The 19,135-nt window shown below is 40.8% G+C and overlaps 1 protein-coding gene across 1 annotated transcript; it reads right to left on the bottom strand.

Annotated features, from left to right (window-relative positions):
• Positions 1–1,034: 1,034 nt before the first annotated feature.
• On the bottom strand, positions 1,035–18,831 carry LOC149186943 (peroxisome biogenesis protein 19-1-like). The gene is made up of 4 exons (XM_089409507.1): positions 18,436–18,831; positions 18,295–18,340; positions 17,906–18,203; positions 1,035–1,142 (listed from the first exon to the last, which is right to left on the bottom strand). Exons 1-4 carry the CDS (start codon positions 18,482–18,484, stop codon positions 1,035–1,037), a joined length of 501 nt encoding a protein of 166 aa, XP_089265633.1. The 5' UTR covers positions 18,485–18,831.
• Between the last annotated feature and the right edge of the window lie 304 nt (positions 18,832–19,135).

The raw sequence follows: 19,135 nt of genomic DNA, 5'->3' as shown, positions 1-19,135 counted from the left end.
TTGTTGATTTTTGTAGCTTGGGAGGTACTCCAAGCCCTGAGGATCGAGGGTTTCGAGGAAGGAGCTCCACAAATGGCCTTGTGGGCTTGAAACCCAAGCTTGGGGTTTTGCACCCATCGATGTTTGGGGCAAAACCGTGACAAGACTTTGACATGTGATGGATGAGTATGATAGTAGATGAAGAGACGAACCCAACGCATCGAGAATCTTCAAATTTCGAGTTGTCCTTGAAGAGTTATTAATTTTTGAAGTTAGAGTGTGGGCTTGCATGAGAAGTCAAGTCAGCCTAGTGTTAAGAGGCCTAATGACAGGTTGTCAAGCCCTCTTGGACGAAGTTGGAGCCCTTGTGTTTGGTCTAGATACAAGGTAAAGTTGGAGTCATTTCTCATGATCCTAGAGCAACCCAAGAGAGAAATTCGACTACATTTGTACATCTGTGGCCAAATGCACTTGGATCGTTGATAGAGGCAGTGTTGCATATTGGAGGCTGAAGGACCGAGTAGGTATAGGGTATGACCGAGAGTACCTGAGAGAGCATGTGACAGCCAGATGGTCAGAGTATCTTGTTGAGGGTAGATTGGTTGTCGATGGATTAACACCAAGCCCCAGTTTTGCATTCCTGTCCTCGTGGATGTATGAGGGTCATTATCCCTGGTACGGGAGCCCTAGACTGTTGTATTATTCAGGTTGATTAATATAACGAAGTTGGGTTATTGTACAAAATTGTAAAAAGTTGTCTATATTTTGTGCACTAGTAGATTTACTATTGTTTATATTTTGTTGTGGAAAGTAGTTTCATTGTGATCTTTGGTTTGGTAGCGTCAATGATTTAAGATTCTATCCCAGACACCAAGATCGTGGAAAAACAACACCCCTGATTTATTTGCTGCTATTGAAAGGAGCTCCTACCCTTGATTGTTTACTAGCCACTACTGGAAGGAGCTACAACCCCTGATCTGCAAGCTACCACTTGCTTGACCTCCTTGATTCATCTTTCATTCCATTTTCAAACTCAAATCATGAAGGCCACTCTCTTACATAAAACCAATAAATTTATCCTCAATCACCACAAAATCACCTTCAACATCCTCTGATCTGTGACTAACATGCACAACACCAACATCAATAGCAATAGCATGAACCTATGAACAACAACCTTCTTGCAAATTCAATTCTGCTTATAAAGCATTAGGACTGGTATTCTAAGATCTAAACACTTTAGATATCTTCAATTCTTTTTCATGCATAAAGTCTTATTTTTGCTTATGTCCCACACCTATCAAGTCTTCTAAATGTGTTCAATTATTTTTCAAATTGTAATCTTCTGTCTTTGTGAGAAAAACTGAGCTACACTGCCCAAATTTGCAATTTTGTAAAATATCAAGGTTTAGCTGGACTTCTATCTGTAGTTCCAACTTTAGTTGGCCTTTAAGTTTGGCCAAAATTGCCAAATTTGTCTCGCTACCAACTCATTCATGCGTTTTAACTGGGCTTTTAGTGTTATGCCAATTTAGAGCTAATTGCCAAATATGGCCCAATTTTCCAAATATATAGTTGTCGACCCATTCATGTGATAGGCCCTCAGTATAAGCCCAAAGGGGCTTAAATTATGACTGTGGAACAGTTTTAGGACAGGACGCTAACACATGAAGCCTCTGCATAGAACCCCCTGCTAGGCCCTTTGCTCTATGCCCTGAGGGCTTAACTACGTTCAATGTTCCGCACCCTCGATCACTTAACATGCATAGAACCGTGTCTTGGAGAGCACTTAGCCCCTAGCTTTATTTCCCCGGGAATAAACAATGGTGCGCCTTCGTTTTCCTCCGAGGTCAATCCTTCGGGGTTACGTGTCCCAGTGGGACCACCTCTCATGTTCTGGGGTGATGTGTCAAAGCATGAAGCCTCCATCCCTTGCCACTTATGCGACAGATTATCCCGGATCCTCATCAACTCAGAGAAACTACATGCAGCTCACTTAGAAACTGTCAGGGTGCCTGGCCTTCCAGGGTCCAGGATGACGTGTCTCTATGGGACCTCGCACCGCATAGATGGACCAATCACATACTAGCCAGGATGATGTGTCTTTGCCACTTGTATGCCAACGTGTCTTGGAGCCATCTCCCCAGACTTTTCAACTTGTGCACCCTCGAGGACTTCCGAGGTCATTCCTCCAAGATGACGTGTTCCTACTAGCCTATATGCCACCTCTGCAAGGATGCCACGTGTTAATGGCTGAGTGGTGCCCCGTGTCACCCATTTCCAACCCACTTGGCCACCCAAAAAAGCCAAATCTGCATGCCACGTGTCATGTCCTCGTTGATGCCACATCGTGTTGACATCATCATGCCATCGTGTCTCCATGTCACTTATGTGAGCCAATACAATCACACCATGTCTCATCATTTGTGTAGCACGGGTTCGTGAACCCGTCCCAGGTTCTTGTCCCCACGAACCGAGTGTTGAAACGGGTACTTCCGAAACGAACCCAAATGAACTCGGTACTTCCCATAACAACCCGGTACTAAATATCTTGGGCTGGGTTCTTTTGTGTAAATGGGTTCACCGAACCCCCAAAATGGGTGCATGAACCCCGAAAATGGGTACGTGAGGGGTCCTTGAAGGTGTTTTTCCTTTCTCCATAAATCCTTTTCTTCTCACATTCCACGTAATGGCTTGTCGTTGTGTTGAATAAGTTCATGGAAGTTCTAAATTCCAGTATCAAACAAATGATAGAGAAATGATTTGGGTATCGGATATCCATATGATATATCAAATGGAAGATAATCTCCTCCTGCCTAAGAGTAGCTTACAAATAAATTAATAAGTTTAATGGAGCCTTAATTAACCAATTCACTATAATGACATTTTTACAGTTGAAGTTGGGTTTTAAAGATTGTCAGGTTAATGCAACCAGATCGTTGTACCATACTGTTATCTGAATATGGTAGAATCATACTAGAAGAGTTTTTATGTTATTTTCAGTGCAAACCCTATTCTCAGCCTTCATAGTTTACTGGGATGTAGTTAGTAGGTCCACTAAATATATAAGCTAAAGTGTTGTTCATGAAAGGATTGGTAGAAGGATGGCATTATGTTATCTGGAAACATTCTCTGAGGGACTGATAATAATGAATTTCCTAGAGGTCAGCTTCATCTATAGGTATTCTTTGACTGATAGGAATCAAATCATCTTTTCTAGCATGAATATGTCGTCCTTGTCATTAACTTTATTATAGACCTTAACAACATTGTGTTTCAACTTAATAACGAAATGTATGTGTATTTTAAAAGGATTTTAGTCTGCCAGCCAGTGTCATAGATGAGTATCAGATTGTTAGGTTTCAACTTAAACAATTGTTAACATGCATATTGTTAGGTTTCAACTTAAACAATTGTTAACATGTAAGTTGGAAGATTTCAAAATTCATATATATTATAATTTATAAAATATATATATATATATAAATTATAATATACCCCCGACAAACCCACGTACCCTATTTCAAAAAGTGACGCACCCATCCCTGAACCCATGTTTCCTGGCAACATAAGTCATCATCCAATTTGTCCATGTGGCCAAGTGCCATGTCATCATATAGCAAAAGGAGGGTCTCGGACCTTAGTTTTTCAATGAATTTCTTTGTTATTTGATTTTTGTTGGGACAAGAAGTTTTGTTGCATTTGTCAAGAATTTTCCTACTTTGTGACTCTGTTATCCCAAACAGAATTACGTGGAGCTCCCTTTAAATCTTTCGGGGAAGGACCTCTAAGGTTATAAGTCCCGTGAGGTCCTCTGTGCGCTTACCATTGGTCCACCACTCTGCCATTGTGCCAACTGGATGCCACATCGTCTCGGCTCCCCTATCCACAGGACTTTAAACTTGCACTCCCTTTGAAACTTCCAATGATAGGCCTCCAAGGTGATGTGGTTATGGGGTCCTAACTCCTCCCTACTCTAACATGCACCAATCACCAATCGTTCCACCTGCCATGTCGTCCCACTTTGTAAGTCCAACTGCGTCACTCTTCTTACCATTGTGGTTTTCGCGAACCCCCCTTGTATGGGTTAGTGGTAAAAGAGGGAGGGGGTCTGCTTTTAACAAGTATCGTCAATCACACGATCAATAGTTTGGGCAATACAGCCCATTGTAGACCCCCTATTGTTAACCCTTGGTCGGGCATGGACCTGCGCAATTTCTCTGATGGGTTAGAGGGGACGTATGGTGCACGATCCACCACCTAACTTGCCTATGTTGTGAAATCTAGGGCATCAAGATTAGGTGATTTCTCTATTAATGATAACAGTTTGTGAATGCTTTTTCACTTCAATAGATTATGATCTTCTCTATAGTTAGATTATTAGTGTTCTTCTTCATCAAACAGCTACAAAAGCATAAACAATAAAGAGACAAGAGACATAGAATGTAGGTTGTCACACAAGGCCAAAACCTCTCCCACTTGAGAGGAAAACCCAAACAAATTCTTCTTCTTATAGAAACTTCAATTGACGAACACCAAGACCATGACCTAGACCCTTGACAAAATGACCTCTCCAAGACCAAGTCACAAGATCCTTCTTTGTTGCTTCTCCTTCTTGCACAAGTCAACACAAGTCAAACTTCTTCCTTCACTGCACTTCTTAGCTACCCTGAAACTTCGGCCTCTTTTCCACAGATCTGCAATTCGTACTACTGAGATTTCACACGTGTGAGGAGCAAGAACAAGTTTGGAGGTGTTTCCCTTCTTCGCTATATTTGGAGACTTCTCTAGATGAACTCGGCTACAATAGAACTGATTTGGAGACCCTTTAGATGACCTTCTCTTGGACTGTTATGATACCACTACAGAAACCCTAGCTTTTTTGCCACACGTGTGAGGTTACGAGCCCAAGGACAGTGCCAAATGCTTCAATCTTTCCTTCCTTCTTAATGTTGGTTATATGGTTGTCTTCCTTCACCTTACTCGCACTTCTTCTTACTTCAGATTGACCAAAAATTGTGTGTCTCCAAATGAAGGCCGAGCTGCCTATTTATAGTAGTCAGTGCATCCAAAATAAGCCAACTTGAACATGTGCCTAGGCCGACATGCCTTTCTGGAAACATCTTTAGGCCGACTTCAAGGTGACTTTGTGACAAGGTCTTGGAGAGTTTATGACATAAATAAATTACCTCTTACAATGTGTAACATGCCCAAATGGGTCTCCAAACTTTGACATTGACTCAATAGACTTTATGACTTGATGAAAAATCTTAAAGGTTCACAATGGGAACCTTAACTAAAATAAAATTCCTTGATCATGAAACCCATGATTCAAGCATTACAAAAATAATTTTATTTTCTTCTTTACATTAATTACATAAAATCATATTTACACATGTTATTATGAAGACCAAACCTAGTTACACTTTTCAACACTGCCTCTTAACTAGGGAGGTATTCATAATGGTACTTGGTCATTCTCAATCTGAAGAATTCTCATAAGAAGAGTCGGATTGGTAACCTAGCTGTTTAGCATCATATCAACCAGCATTGTCACATAGCAAGGCCTTAACTAACAACTCTATCTCTCCACAAGATCTAAGCTCAATGATAGCGAGACCAATGATGTATAGACACCCTCATCATTGTCTCTTTCGGAACATACCCCACCCGAGTTCTCACGGTGTGTTCCACCAAGACTATTCTTATCTTGGATTCCTAGTCCTAAAAGAATATCGGTCCTCTACGACTACTCTCATCTTGTATGCCCTAACTCATCCTCAAAGAGCATTGGATGTCAGAGGTTTACCCAATGCTCCATTTTGTCTTCCCAAGTGAAGACAAGAATGATGTATCTATCTCTCCCTCTTAATTAGAGAGGACATACCCATTCCAATGAACGAATGTACTCATTCCTACGAAAGAAATGTACCTAAGCTCCCTCTTGGCTTAGGAATTTTGCTTCCAAGTTTCTACCAAGTAAGAAACTTGTTTCCAGGCTCCCTCTTAATTTGGGACCTATAGCAGCTCCTCATGTGGAGATGATGGGACAAACAGCTACTTGAAGAACTCCTCCTCACAATGTCATGAACTTATTTTCTTTATTCAAGAGTCTTCATGTTTTGGGACTTCTTTGTAGGGCACAGACCATCCATCACTTTCATCCATGAGTCAGTCATGTCATTATTCCTTTCATCGGAAAGTGATCCATCAGTTCCTATTTGGCCTTCCTTCATGCCATGTTGCCTTCTTCATGCCATGTTTCCTTAAGGATCTTTCATCCTACTACATGGACATCAATGGTGGAAGATATCCATAGCTCTTCCCTTGGCAACCCTGCGTATGCCCATCCAGATATTTGTTCACAAGTAAGAAACGAACACTAAATCAAAATTACCTTTGTGATGATCTTTCATCATGACATCTCCTAGTTTGCATCAGCATCCTACATATGTATTGACACATCTCCAAAAGATATATTTTTCCAAGGGCCTCTTTCTTTTTCAAACTTCATCAGAGCCTTCATATCTTTCATGGAGATATCCTAATCAAAATCTTTTAGTCCTTGGATGTTGATTGCCTTTTTCAATCGTTGCATATTCCACGATCTCTTCCTTCCTTTATTTATTCACACATTTTTATTCCCGGGAACTTTTAATCAGAGATCCTCCAATCGATTTGGGGTAGCATCGGATGTGCTCTAGCCATGAAAATTGGTGAAGAGGTTAAAGCACATGAGATCTCCAAAACCCAGAAATCGTTTTGGAAAAATCCATCCGGATGAAGAGTTATTAAAATAATTAATATTTTTAATGAGTTCCTAAGTCTAAACTTAGGGAAATAAAAATATTAATGGGTATTAATAAAGATAAGAATGAGAAGCTTCCAAAAGATAAGGATCAAGTCTATTTTAATCTTAGCATTGATTAGGGACTTAATCTCAGTCGTTGATTCATCAATAGGAAAAGTATAAAAGGGGACTTGAGGGTTAGTTGGAGATACACTGAGGGAGACCAGTCAATTCGATTTCTGGAGCGGGGTTAACTGAGAAATTCAAACTAGAGGTCTAGAGCGCAACAAGAGGCAACGAGTACGGAACAGAGAGTCAGGAACAGCACCAGAAGATCGGTGCAGAGGTTAGAGAGGCAAACGCAGAGGCAACAGGACTGCACAATCACTGGAGGGCCTGCGTGGGTGACGCAGAGAGGCCCAGTGCTGACGCAGAGAGGCAGGAGCTGATGCAGAGGGTCTGGGAGTTGCGCAAAGGCCAGCAAGCCTGACGCCGAGTCTGGGAGAAGTGCTAGAGAATTTATCTCTGTTGGGTAAGCTAGTTTGGCACCCAGTTGTACTGAAGAATAGCTGATCAGTAAAATCCTCCTCTGTTGCACAGATTTTCCCGCATTGGGTTTTTCCGGGGGCAATTGTCCAAAATATCTATGTTGATGTGTTTGATTCTTGTGCACGTATTTGTTTCTGTATTATGGTGTGATATCTGCAGCAGAATTTATTTTAATGTTCACTGATGGGTTTTTCGTAAATAACTTAGTGGAAAATAAGTAGGTAAAATAAATCAGTTGTTGTCGTGATAGAATTTTCACATGGTATTAGAGGAAGTAATCAGAGACAGAAAGGGAAAATCAATTACGGGTCGAGACCATGATGCAGAGGCATCTACGTCAGGAGACTCGCATAGATTTTCAAAAAATTACAGAAGAGACAGTAATTTCAATTTCTCTATGTTGGCTTCCAGATTGGAAGAAGAAATTGCTTGTGTGACTAGCTCTGCATCATCAGAGGTATGGTATATAGACAGTGGAGCCTCTTGGCATATGACGGTAATCCGGGAATGTTTCTTAGATAATCAGGAGGAAAGGATGAATTTTCAGATCACCATGGGGAATAAGGCAAAGTGTACTCCAGTAGGGAACAGTACCATAGTTTTTCAAACAGAAATGGAAGAGTGTTCCATGCTGCGATGTGTTGCATGTACTAGGATTGGGAATGAACTTACTTTCTGTGTCGCAACTTCAAGGCAAGGGCTATGATGTTTTCTTCATCAAGGAGAAAGTATACGTCAAACACCCGAACTAGAAAAAGAAAGTTCAAATCGAGATCAGAAGTAACAGGTTGTACAAACTACAACTAAAATCACCACTGGCACTGATAAGCAGTCATGGAGACAAGTATTTGAACGAACTATGGCAGGAGACTCGCATAGATTTTCAAAAAATTACAGAAGAGACAGTAATTTCAATTTCTCTATGTTGGCTTCCAGATTGGAAGAAGAAATTGCTTGTGTGACTAGCTCTGCATCATCAGAGGTATGGTATATAGACAGTGGAGCCTCTTGGCATATGACGGTAATCCGGGAATGTTTCTTAGATAATCAGGAGGAAAGGATGAATTTTCAGATCACCATGGGGAATAAGGCAAAGTGTACTCCAGTAGGGAACAGTACCATAGTTTTTCAAACAGAAACGGAAGAGTGTTCCATGCTGCGATGTGTTGCATGTACTAGGATTGGGAATGAACTTACTTTCTGTGTCGCAACTTCAAGGCAAGGGCTATGATGTTTTCTTCATCAAGGAGAAAGTATAAGTCAAACACCCGAACTAGAAAAAGAAAGTTCAAATCGAGATCAGAAGTAACAGGTTGTACAAACTACAACTAAAATCACCACTGGCACTGATAAGCAGTCATGGAGACAAGTATTTGAACGAACTATGGCACAGAAGAATGGGACATTTGCACCATGGGGCTCTGAGAATTCTCAGGAAAACTGTAACAAGAGTCCCAGATCTTAGTACAAAACGAGATGATGTATGCAGAGGATGTGCTATGGGAAAGTATGCCAAAGCAGCTTTTCCTACAAGTAAAAACAGGGACAGGAGTATTCTAGGATTAATACACTCAAATATCTGCGGACCTATGTCCACTAAAGCTCTTAGTGGTGTCGAATACTTCGTCACCTTCATTGATGATCACTCAAGGAAAACTTGGATTTATTTTCTGAAAACCAAGGACGAGGTTTTATGTCGATTCAAAGAGTTCAAGGCTCTGGTGGAGAATCTAACAGGGAAGAAAATAAAAGTTTTGCGCTCAGATAATGGTGGAGAGTATGTCAATAAGGACTTCACTGATTTTTGCGCTAAGGAGGGCATTAGAAGAGAGTGGACAGCTCCTTACAATCCGAAGTAGAATGGAGTAGCAGAAAGAAAGAATAGGACTGTCATAGAAGCAGCTAGGGCCATGATATATGATCACGATATGCCAAAGTTCCTGTGGGCAGAAGCATGCAACACGGCAATCTATGTTTAGAATAGAACTCCTCATCGGGCATTGGGCAAGATTACTCCAAAGAAAGTCTTCACAGGGAAGACACCTGAAGTCAGTGATTTCAGGATATTTGGGAGCTTAGCAATTGCTGCATACCCAAGGAAAAGAGGAAGAAGTTGGATCAAACTACAAAGAAAGGATATCTAGTGGGATATAGCAAAAACGCTAAGGCATACATAATGTATCTTCCAGGGAACAGGGAGGTAGTAGTTCGACGAGATTTGAAGTTCATGGAGGACAGGGCTTTCAGAAAATCTCGAGAAATGCCTTCCGAGGACCAAGATGAGTCATTGGTCAAACCACTTCAACCAACGGAAGTAAAGAATTCTTCCACAGATCAGGAAGAATCACATGAGGAGGAGGAGCTAACAGAAGCACCTACTACCAGAGGAAGAACGAGCAGGGAACTTCATCAGATTCTGCGAGATGCAGAGGATTTCATCGATGCACCAAGAAATAATAAAAGGGAGTGAAAACAGCCAGATTGCCAGATAGATATCAGGCATTAGTAGCTCAGGATGAGGAGCCTACCAGTTTTCAGGAGGCTGCTCAACATCAAGTTTGGTTGGATGAGATGGTAAAGGAATACAACTCCATAATGGTGAACGATATCTGGGAGGTAGTGCCAAGGCCTCAAGATAGATCGGTGGTAGGTTCAAGATGGATCTACAAGATTAAATACGCTGCAGATGACAGTGTGGAAAAATACAAAGCCAGGTTTGTGGCTAAGGGGTATGCTCAAAAGGAAGGAATTGACTACAAAGAGACCTTCGCCCTAGTAGCCAGGTATACATCTATTAGAACCGTGATATCTCTTGCAGCACAGATGGGATGGGAGATTCATCAGATGGATGTCAAAACGGCATTTCTGAATGGGGTGATAGAAGAAGAGGTATACATTGAACAGCCAGAAGGCTTTGAGACACATGAGAAGAAGTCTCATGTATGCAGATTAAAGAAAGCCTTGTATGGGCTGAAACAGGCACCTAAAGCATGGTATGGTCGAATTGATGGCTACTTGCAGAAGATGGGATTTGTCAAGAGTGACACAGATCCAAATCTCTATTATCTGGTTGTAGAGAATGAGCCTCTAATCCTAGTATTATATGTGGATGATCTCTTCCTAACAGGATCAGCTAGGCTCATTAGGGACTGCAAAGAGAATCTAGCCACAAAATTTGACATGAGGGATTTGGGACATATGCATTATTTCCTGGGGTTGAATGTTTGGTAGCAAAAGGGGGAGATCTTCCTTGGGCAAGGGAGATATGCTACAAAAATTCTAAAGAGATTTAGGATGGAGGACTGTAGACCCATGGCTACTCCAATGATCACCAACTGAAAGAAAATTGATGCATCAGAAGACAAGGATGTTGATCCCACCTTATACAGGCAACTCATAGGGTCCCTAGTGTATCTGGTCAATAACAGACCAGACATTTGTTACGCTGTCAACACCCTCAGTCAGTTCATGGTGGAACCAAAGAGGGCGCACTGGGCAGCAACCAAACATGTTCTCAGATATATACAAAGAACAGTCGATTATGGACTCTTGTACACCAGGAGTAAGGATATCAGATTGAGTGGATTTACTGATGCAGATTGGGTTGGAAGTTCAGTGGATCGGAAAAGTACCTCTGGGTACTATTTCAACATTGGATCGTGAATGACCTCCTGGTGCTCAGAAATTTGTAGCTCTGAGCTCAACTGAAACAGAATATATGGCCGCAAGCATAGCTTCGTGTGAAGCCATATGGCTTAGAAAATTGCTTGTGAACCTATTCGAAAGAAAGATGGAGGCGACCAGGATCATGTGTGATAATCAGAGTTGCATCAAGCTCTCTGAGAATCCAGTATTTCACGATCAGTCAAAGCATATTGATATTCGGTGTCACTTTGTCAGAAACTGTGTCCAACGAGGAGTTGTACAGTTGAGCTACACTCCTACAAGAGAACAGGTGGCAAACATCCTTACCAAGGCCCTTGGAAGAACCAAGTTTGATTATTTCAAGGAGAAGATGGGGATGATAAAGAATCCATTTCAGTAGCAGAAATGGGTATGATGTTGCAGTGCAGTAGCAGTTAGCAATAGCACGATGCAGCATGATGAGAAGGGGTTGCAGTGCAGATGTTGTGTTGGGAAGAAGGACCAGCAGCAGCACAGATGCAAAGGGAATTGCAGTGTAGATGTTGTGTTGGGAAGAAGGACCAACAGCAGCATAGATACAGAGGGAGTTGCAGTACAGATGTAGCAGTGGCAGTGATAAAGCCATGGGCAGCAGTACAGGATGCAGCAATGCAGAGGATGTTGGGCGGGGGGACTTAGCATCAGCACAGGTACTGGTGTCGTCTACTCGGAGTGATGCTCAGTGTGGAGTATTACTAGAGCACAGTCCTCGCTAAGAGGGAGTGTTGATTTGGGGTAGCAACGGATGTGATCTAGCCATTAAAATTGGTGAAAAGGCTAAAGCACATGAGATCTCCAAAACCCAGAAATTGTTTTGGAAAAATCCATCCAGATGAAGAGTTATTAAAATAATTAATATTTTTAATGAGTTCCTAAGTCTAAACTTAGGGAAATAAAAATATTAATGGGTATTAATAAAGATAAGGATGAGAAGCTGCCAAAAGATAAGGATCAAGTCTATTTTAATCTTACCCGTTGATTAGGGACTTAATCTCGACAGTTGATTCATCAATAGGAAAAGTATAAAAGGGGACTTGACGGTCAGTTGGAGATACACTGAGGGAGGCCAGTCAATTTGATTTCTGGAGCAAGGTCAACTGAGAAATTCGAACTAGAGGTCTGGAGTGCAGCAAGAGGTAGCGGGAACGGAACAGAGAGTCAGGAACAGCACCAGAGGATCAGCACAGAGGCAGACGCAGGGCCTGCAGGACTGCGCAGTCACTGGAGGGCCTGCGTGGATGACGCAGAGAGGCCCAGTGCTGACGCAAAGAGACAGGAGCTGACGCAAAGGGTCTGGGAGCTACGTAGAGGCCAACAAGCCTAACGCTGAGTCTGGGAGAAGTGCTGGAGAATTTATCTTTGTTGGGTAAGCCAGTTTGGCACCCAGTTGTATTGAAGAATCGCTGATTAATAAAATCCTCCTCTGTTGCACCGGTTTTCCCGCATTGGGTTTTTCCGGGGACAATTGTCCAAAATATCTGTGTTGATGTGTTTGATTCTTATGCATGTATTTGTTTCTGTATTATGGTGTGATATCTGCAATAGAATTTATTTTAATGTTTACTGAAGGGTTTTTCGTAAATAACTTATTGGAAAATAAGTAGGTAAAATAAATCAGTTGTTGCAGTGATAGAATTTTCACATGTCAACCACCTCATATTTCATATGAGGACATATTATGTTGATTTCATCTAGACAATGTGTGACCCATGCCTTCTTGCATCCTTTCAAAGGAGGAGATCCTTTCTTTTGATCATGCTCTCGAGATAGGGCATTTATCCATGTTTACTAACAACCATATGACATGACTCTACAATATCGAGTGTAAGCATACATACCTCATTTTCCTTTATGTCATCCAGACTTCCTCTAGCAACTTCCTTGATTGAAAGAACTTCAATCCCTTGATCTGCTTCTCCTCTTTTGTCATCATAGATTCATACCACCATCCCATGAATTCCACAAGTTTGATATTCTTGATGTAACCCTTGCTTCCTTTCGATTGGTGAACCTTCCGACGAAAATTCTAATAGAGGATCTTGAGTATCCTCATCTAGCAGATGTTTCCTTTTGACAAATGTATGATGAGCCTTGTACTAGATGACCTTTTCTTTCTTTTCCATAAGTACCACCTATGTTACTAATGAGGTTTCCAAGAGCTATATCCTTCCATGGGTGATTGCCATGGACTTCACTTTCAACCATCTTTCATGCTTCTCTATGATGATGTAACGAGCTCTTGCTTTTAATGCTTCTATGATGCCATGATGAATCCCATTATTTTTCTTAGTGAATCATGATAGCCATATCTTACAACAAAAGACTTAAGAATAGGAACTTGAAAAGAACTTAAAATGACTATCTCAGTTATAATAGAGATCTCTTACTTCCTCTTTCTTGGACTTCTTCTTTTCAACTTCCTCTACTTCCTCAATGATATGGGCTTCTTCTCTTCCTCTTGTTATTGTCCTTCTTGATCTTAGGACAATCTCTTTTGTAATGCTCATATTCTTGACATCCATAGCATTGAATCTTAGCTATGTTCTTTTTCCTTTTCTGAGAACCAGACTTTCCAAATTTTCCATTTCTTCTTGTCTTTGTAGCATAAAATTGATTTTGCTCACGTGGTCCTAGATCAGATTTGGCCTTTAGCCTAGATTCTTCAATCTTGCATAGTGACCATAGATCCTGAAATGAAGTAGCTTCTTTCTTCCCATAAATACTTGAAGTAAATTTACCCCACTCCTCCGGTAGTGCATTTAGTACAACTGTAGTCATTTCTCTATCAGACATGACTTCTCCCAGATCTTGAAGTTGATCCCGGATTTCAAATATCCTCATAAAGTATGAGGCTATTCCTTCTTCTTTCGACATCTTTAGCTTGTAGAGTTCTTGCCTTAATAAGATGACTTCTCCAGCGGTGCTTACGGAATACAACTCTACCAGTTTGTCATAGATTTCTTTTGAAGTTTCAAGTTTTGATACATATGGAATGAGGGGATCCTTGATGGATTATATGAGAATCCTTTGAGCCCTCTCTTCCCCTTTCATATACTTTGCAAGTGCTTAAGCATCTTCCTTTGCTGATTTAGTGATAGATCCTTTGAAATGTTCCATAACCTCAATTTCAATGAGATTCAGATTTGTCATTTTCTTCCATGCAAGATAGTTTGAAGCCCCAACCAATTTGTTGATTTCCTTGCAAAAAAAAATTTTGACAGATTCAAATGTGGACATAAATATACTTACTTGATAGGATGCTCCTTCTCCTTGTTGCATCCTTGATGTTGATGATGATATAGAGAATAGAAAACTTCTCCTTGATGAAGATAGTTTTATTCAAGAATGATCCTTGATCTCACAAAGAGGGAGACTTCTTTAGATCATTTGATAGGGATGTCCTTGTTGATGATGATGACTTCCTGATGGTGTCTTTGATGCTTCTTCTTCAATGGAAAGGACCTTGCTTGAGAGAGAGATTGCTTTAGAACTTTTGATGATGTTCTTTGATCTTGCTTCCTTTGAATGGATAGACTTCAAGCTACCTTGATTTGAAGATCTCTTCAATTTGATGAGGTCCTTTTGATGATGACTTGAGGATTCCAAGACTTCTTTCTAGTGTAGACTTCTTCTTTGATCTAGGGTTTTGATACTTCTTTTGTACATCTTGACTTCAAGATGATCTTCTAGACTTGCTTCGATGCCTTCCTCGAGATTTGATCCTTGAGTGTCCCTTGATAAGATTCCCTTCCTTGACTTTGTTACCTTAGCTCTAAAACCATGTTGAGAAATCTAGGGCATCAAGGTTAGGTGATTTCTCTATTAATGATAACGGTTTGTGAATGCTTTTCACTTCAAAAGATTATGATTTTCTCTATATTTAGATTATTATAGTGTTCTTCTTCATCAAACAGCTACCAAAGCATAAACAATAAAGAGACAAGAGACACAGAATGTAGCCTGTCACCCAGGGCCAAAACCTCTCCCACTTGAGAGGAAAACACAAACAAATTCTTCTCTTATAGAAACTTCAATTGACGAACACCAAGACCATGACCTAGACCCTTGACAAAATGACTTCTCCAAGACCAAGTCACAAGATCCTTCTTCGTTGCTTCTCCTTCTTGCACAAGTCAATGCAAGTCAAACTTCTTCCTTCAGTGCACTTCTCGATTGCCCTGAAACTTCAGCCTCTTTTCCACAAATCTGCAGTTCGTACTACTGCAATTTCACACGTGTGAGGAGCAGGAACAAGTTTGGAGGTGTTTCCCTTCTTTGCTATATTTGGAGACTTCTCTAAATGAACTCAGCTAACAATAGAACTGACTTGGAGACCCTTTAGATGACCTTCTCTTGGACTGTTATGATACCACTACAGAAACCCTAGCTTTTCTGCCACACATTTGAGATTATGACCCCAAGGACAGTGCCAAATGCTTCGATCTTTCCTTCCTTCTTAATGCTGCTTATATGGCTATCTTCCTTCACCTTACTTGCACTTCTTCTTGCTTCAGATTGACCGAAAATTGTGTCTCCAAATGAAGGCCAAGCTGCCTATTTATAGTAGTCAGTGCATCCAAAATAAGCCGACTTGAACATGTGCCTAGGCCAAGGAATGCAGAACTTCAAGGATATTTTTAGACAAGATGGCAAGGAAGGCTTCTAATTCGGAGGAAGCAATCATGGCATCAAATGCAGATATAGGATCGAAATCAGTTCTAGGGGGCAAAAGTACCTCCCTCGCTACGAGGGAGTGTTGATGTTTGTAACTCGAGCAAGTACACTGTACTTCTACACAAGCCTAAGTTTCTAGGTGTGCAGAAGTCGACAAAACTCTCCTTAGACACTTCCTCTAGTGTGAGAAAGTTGCATTTGTAACTCAGCGTAAGTTCAACTTAAGAAAAGCACATAATTATTATGTTGGTTTATTGAGCTAAAGTAAACTTAGAAAAAAGTAAATTAATTACTTTAGTGATTATGTTTTAATCTCAGCTTTTAATTTCAAGTGAGTCAAGATTTAATATCGGCCATCAATCACTTTGGAGATTAGGGTTAGGGATTTCACTCAACAAAAAGTTATAAAAGAAAGGCTGAGGAGAGGGAGAAGACACACCATACAGCAGCACAAGATTGAGAGAAGCATTTCAATGGGGCGTGTGATGCTCTAGTGTGTTGGGTCCGAGGGAGTGCAGAAGGAGAGCTTGGAGATCCAGATCAGTCAAGGGGATTGAGCACCAATCTAGGGTCTGATCTGCAAAATCAAATCCAAGGTTTTTTTTTGTAATCTATAATTCTTTCTCAGTTGGGCCATTTTCCCAAGATGGAAGCCCAAGTAAATTCTAAAAGTTAATGAGGCACAATGATTGGGTAGAATCTGTTGTGTCATCATGATTGAGATTGGTTATATTTTGCTTTCAGTGAATTTGTTATGTTAATAAACCTAGCTGTGCAATTAATCAGTAGATCTGTAATCTACTAGAAATTAGGTGTCAGGTGCTAGGTTTGCAGGAAATTTAACACCATCTGACCATTCCAGGCTTTAATGCTCCAATGTGAGAATATATTAGGAGATTTGGCGATGGCTGGCTGTAACCAATTTCCTACCATGTCACCTATCTGCCACCCCAGAACATTAACTATTAAACCCTGTGGCATCATGGAATTTTAAAATGGGCACCCCATTTGGCTCTCTGGCTATTCTTTGGCAAACATTTTAAATTCCTTTGTGCATCTTTGCCTGTTTGCTTGATATTATCTCGATTTGAGGCTGGGCAATTATGGCAGAACCGAAAAAAGGAGAAGAAAGGAAAAAGATGAGTCTCAACCCACTATGTGGCTCAAATTTCATTCAGGAAAGGATGAGTCTCAACCTGCTCTTTCATCCACGAAAGAACAATGGCCTTCAATGGAGGAGATGAAAAAGATGGGACTGGATGGTTTACTGTACTTGAGGTATGAGGAGATGTGGGAACTTGGTAGGCCCAATAGAATTGCTGATCTGGGCATCATCTCCACGAGAACAGATAAGATATAATAAGATAAGATAATTTTATTAATGTCCAACAAATGACCACAAAAGTAGGTAAATGGGACTAAAAGAAAGTAGGTCAATGGAACTAAAAGAGTATATCCAGCGTGAGTACAAAGTGGGAGTGCTAAAAGTTAAAGCAACTGCTATATCAATATGCTATAAAGGATCAATGAAAATAACGATCGGACTAAAGTGGCCCTGTAGGCTAAATTCAGGGAGAGGCTGGGAGAGGTCAAAGGAAAGGCCATGGCACAAATTTGGCAGGTGATATGAAAAAAAATGAGAAGATGTACAAAGCAGCTGATGCGGAAAGGAGAAAGAACAGAGGTGTAATCTTGACCACTCACCAGAGCATCTAGAGATGTGCTGATGTGGAAAGGAGAAAGGAGCATGGAAGCAATCTCGACCACGTCACCAGAGGTTCTAGAGATGTGCTGCAGGCTAGGCTAGACATTGCTGCAATGAAGATGGCCATCGCTAAATTGAAACTTCAGCTAGAAGAGGAGTACAAAGATACCAAGATTCATTTCAAGTAGTGGGATAACTTCTCTGAACAGTTCTCTCACCTCAGAGCTTGGCCTGTGCTCACCTATGGCATTAATGACGACAGGGATAGCCAGAACAAAAGCAATCCTTTGGAAGGGAGAGAAGTCTTACTTGTTTATTCAAGTTATGCTCTGCGTTGTCGTTCTGTTACGACTACGCTTAATCTTAGCTTGAGCATACTGAAATGTTTGTTAATATCTTTTGTGTTATGTGTTCTTGTTTGCCCATTATGGGGACACAAAAACCTGATTTTCTGCCTATTTTATTTTATCGACATAAATTTCCATTTTTGACTGGCTAAAAAATGCTGTGGAAAATACTATTACCTGGGTTCCACCGATCTCCTCGAATTGTTTGAAGAGATTTTCAACCAGCTTTTCTCCAGCAACATCCTCTTGGCCGGCTGAGTCCAGGCCCTGCAGCGTCTGTCTGGTCTGCTGGGCAAGCTTTTCCAGGGTTTCTGCCACATGGGCATCTGTTGAAATGGGCTTAGAAGAGGTCCCAATCTTCTGCTTCCCCTTCCTCTTGCTGGGGGGGCTTGGCAAACCTATACCCAAGCCTTGGACTGAATGTTTCTCCTGCCTTTCTTCAATTGAGCCGGATGAATTGACAGTTGTTGCAGCCCTGGAAATAGAAAAATGGTTAAAACTTTAAAAGTGGAATGATACAAATAATTATTTCTAACTGAAAATTCAATCGAATATGTACAGCTTACCTCTGAGTTGAGTCCAATTCAAGCTTGCCAAAATCATCCAAGGCACCTATCAAAATAAAACGAAAAACCCACTGACATGATACTTCTGTCCGTCTGTAATAAAGGGTAAAATTCACAGTTAATGAGTAAATGGGAACTTACTCTCAAGAAGATCGTCCAAGTCATTGTGAGAATTCTGAGAATCAGCCATGGCGATCGAGCTTCCTGATCAGCCTATTCTTCCCCTCCCTACAAAGGCAATAATGTCACACTGTCGAACTTTCGCACAGATTTCACATCAATTTTACAAATTAAAACTTAGTATTCAATGTCCATCCCAAGCCACGAGCCATAGGCAACAAGAATAGCAATCGTGGAGCGATTTACTCAGCATAAAAGAAGGTAAAGTGGAGGATGATTTTCCCGATAAAATGGTAAGAGAGAATACGCAACAATGGAGTGTTTTTAACTCCGAATAACAGAAGGTAAAAACTCGGCTGCGTCAATCATGTCAATATTTTTACGCAAGATGGAGGTTTTGACTCGGAAGAAAAGAAGGTAGAAGTCCAGCTGTGTCAATCATGTCAATTTTTTAGTGGTTTTTTCCGAGATATATTGTGAGAACGGTGATAAGGACCAATAATTGGGTGCGATGCTATTTCTTGAACATAGAAAGGGAAAGTTGTATTTCATAATTTTGAGGAATTGGTCATTGGATTATACTCTTGATCCATGAGTGCAAACAAATTCAAGGGGTCAGTAGGGAGAATACTTAGGCAAATTATAAACAAATTCAAGGCGGTGATTCGCACGGAGAATATTTTGGGAATTTGTCAAAAGTAAATGACAAACTAATTAAAAA

Source organism: Pinus tabuliformis, chromosome 3_1, assembly GCF_031772625.1.
Source record: "Pinus tabuliformis cultivar Carrire ecotype Pingquan chromosome 3_1, CPIR1, whole genome shotgun sequence".
Taxonomy (NCBI): Eukaryota; Viridiplantae; Streptophyta; class Pinopsida; order Pinales; family Pinaceae; genus Pinus; species Pinus tabuliformis.
The sequence above is the reverse complement of the archived record's forward strand: the minus strand, read 5'-3'. Positions and strand labels throughout refer to the sequence as shown.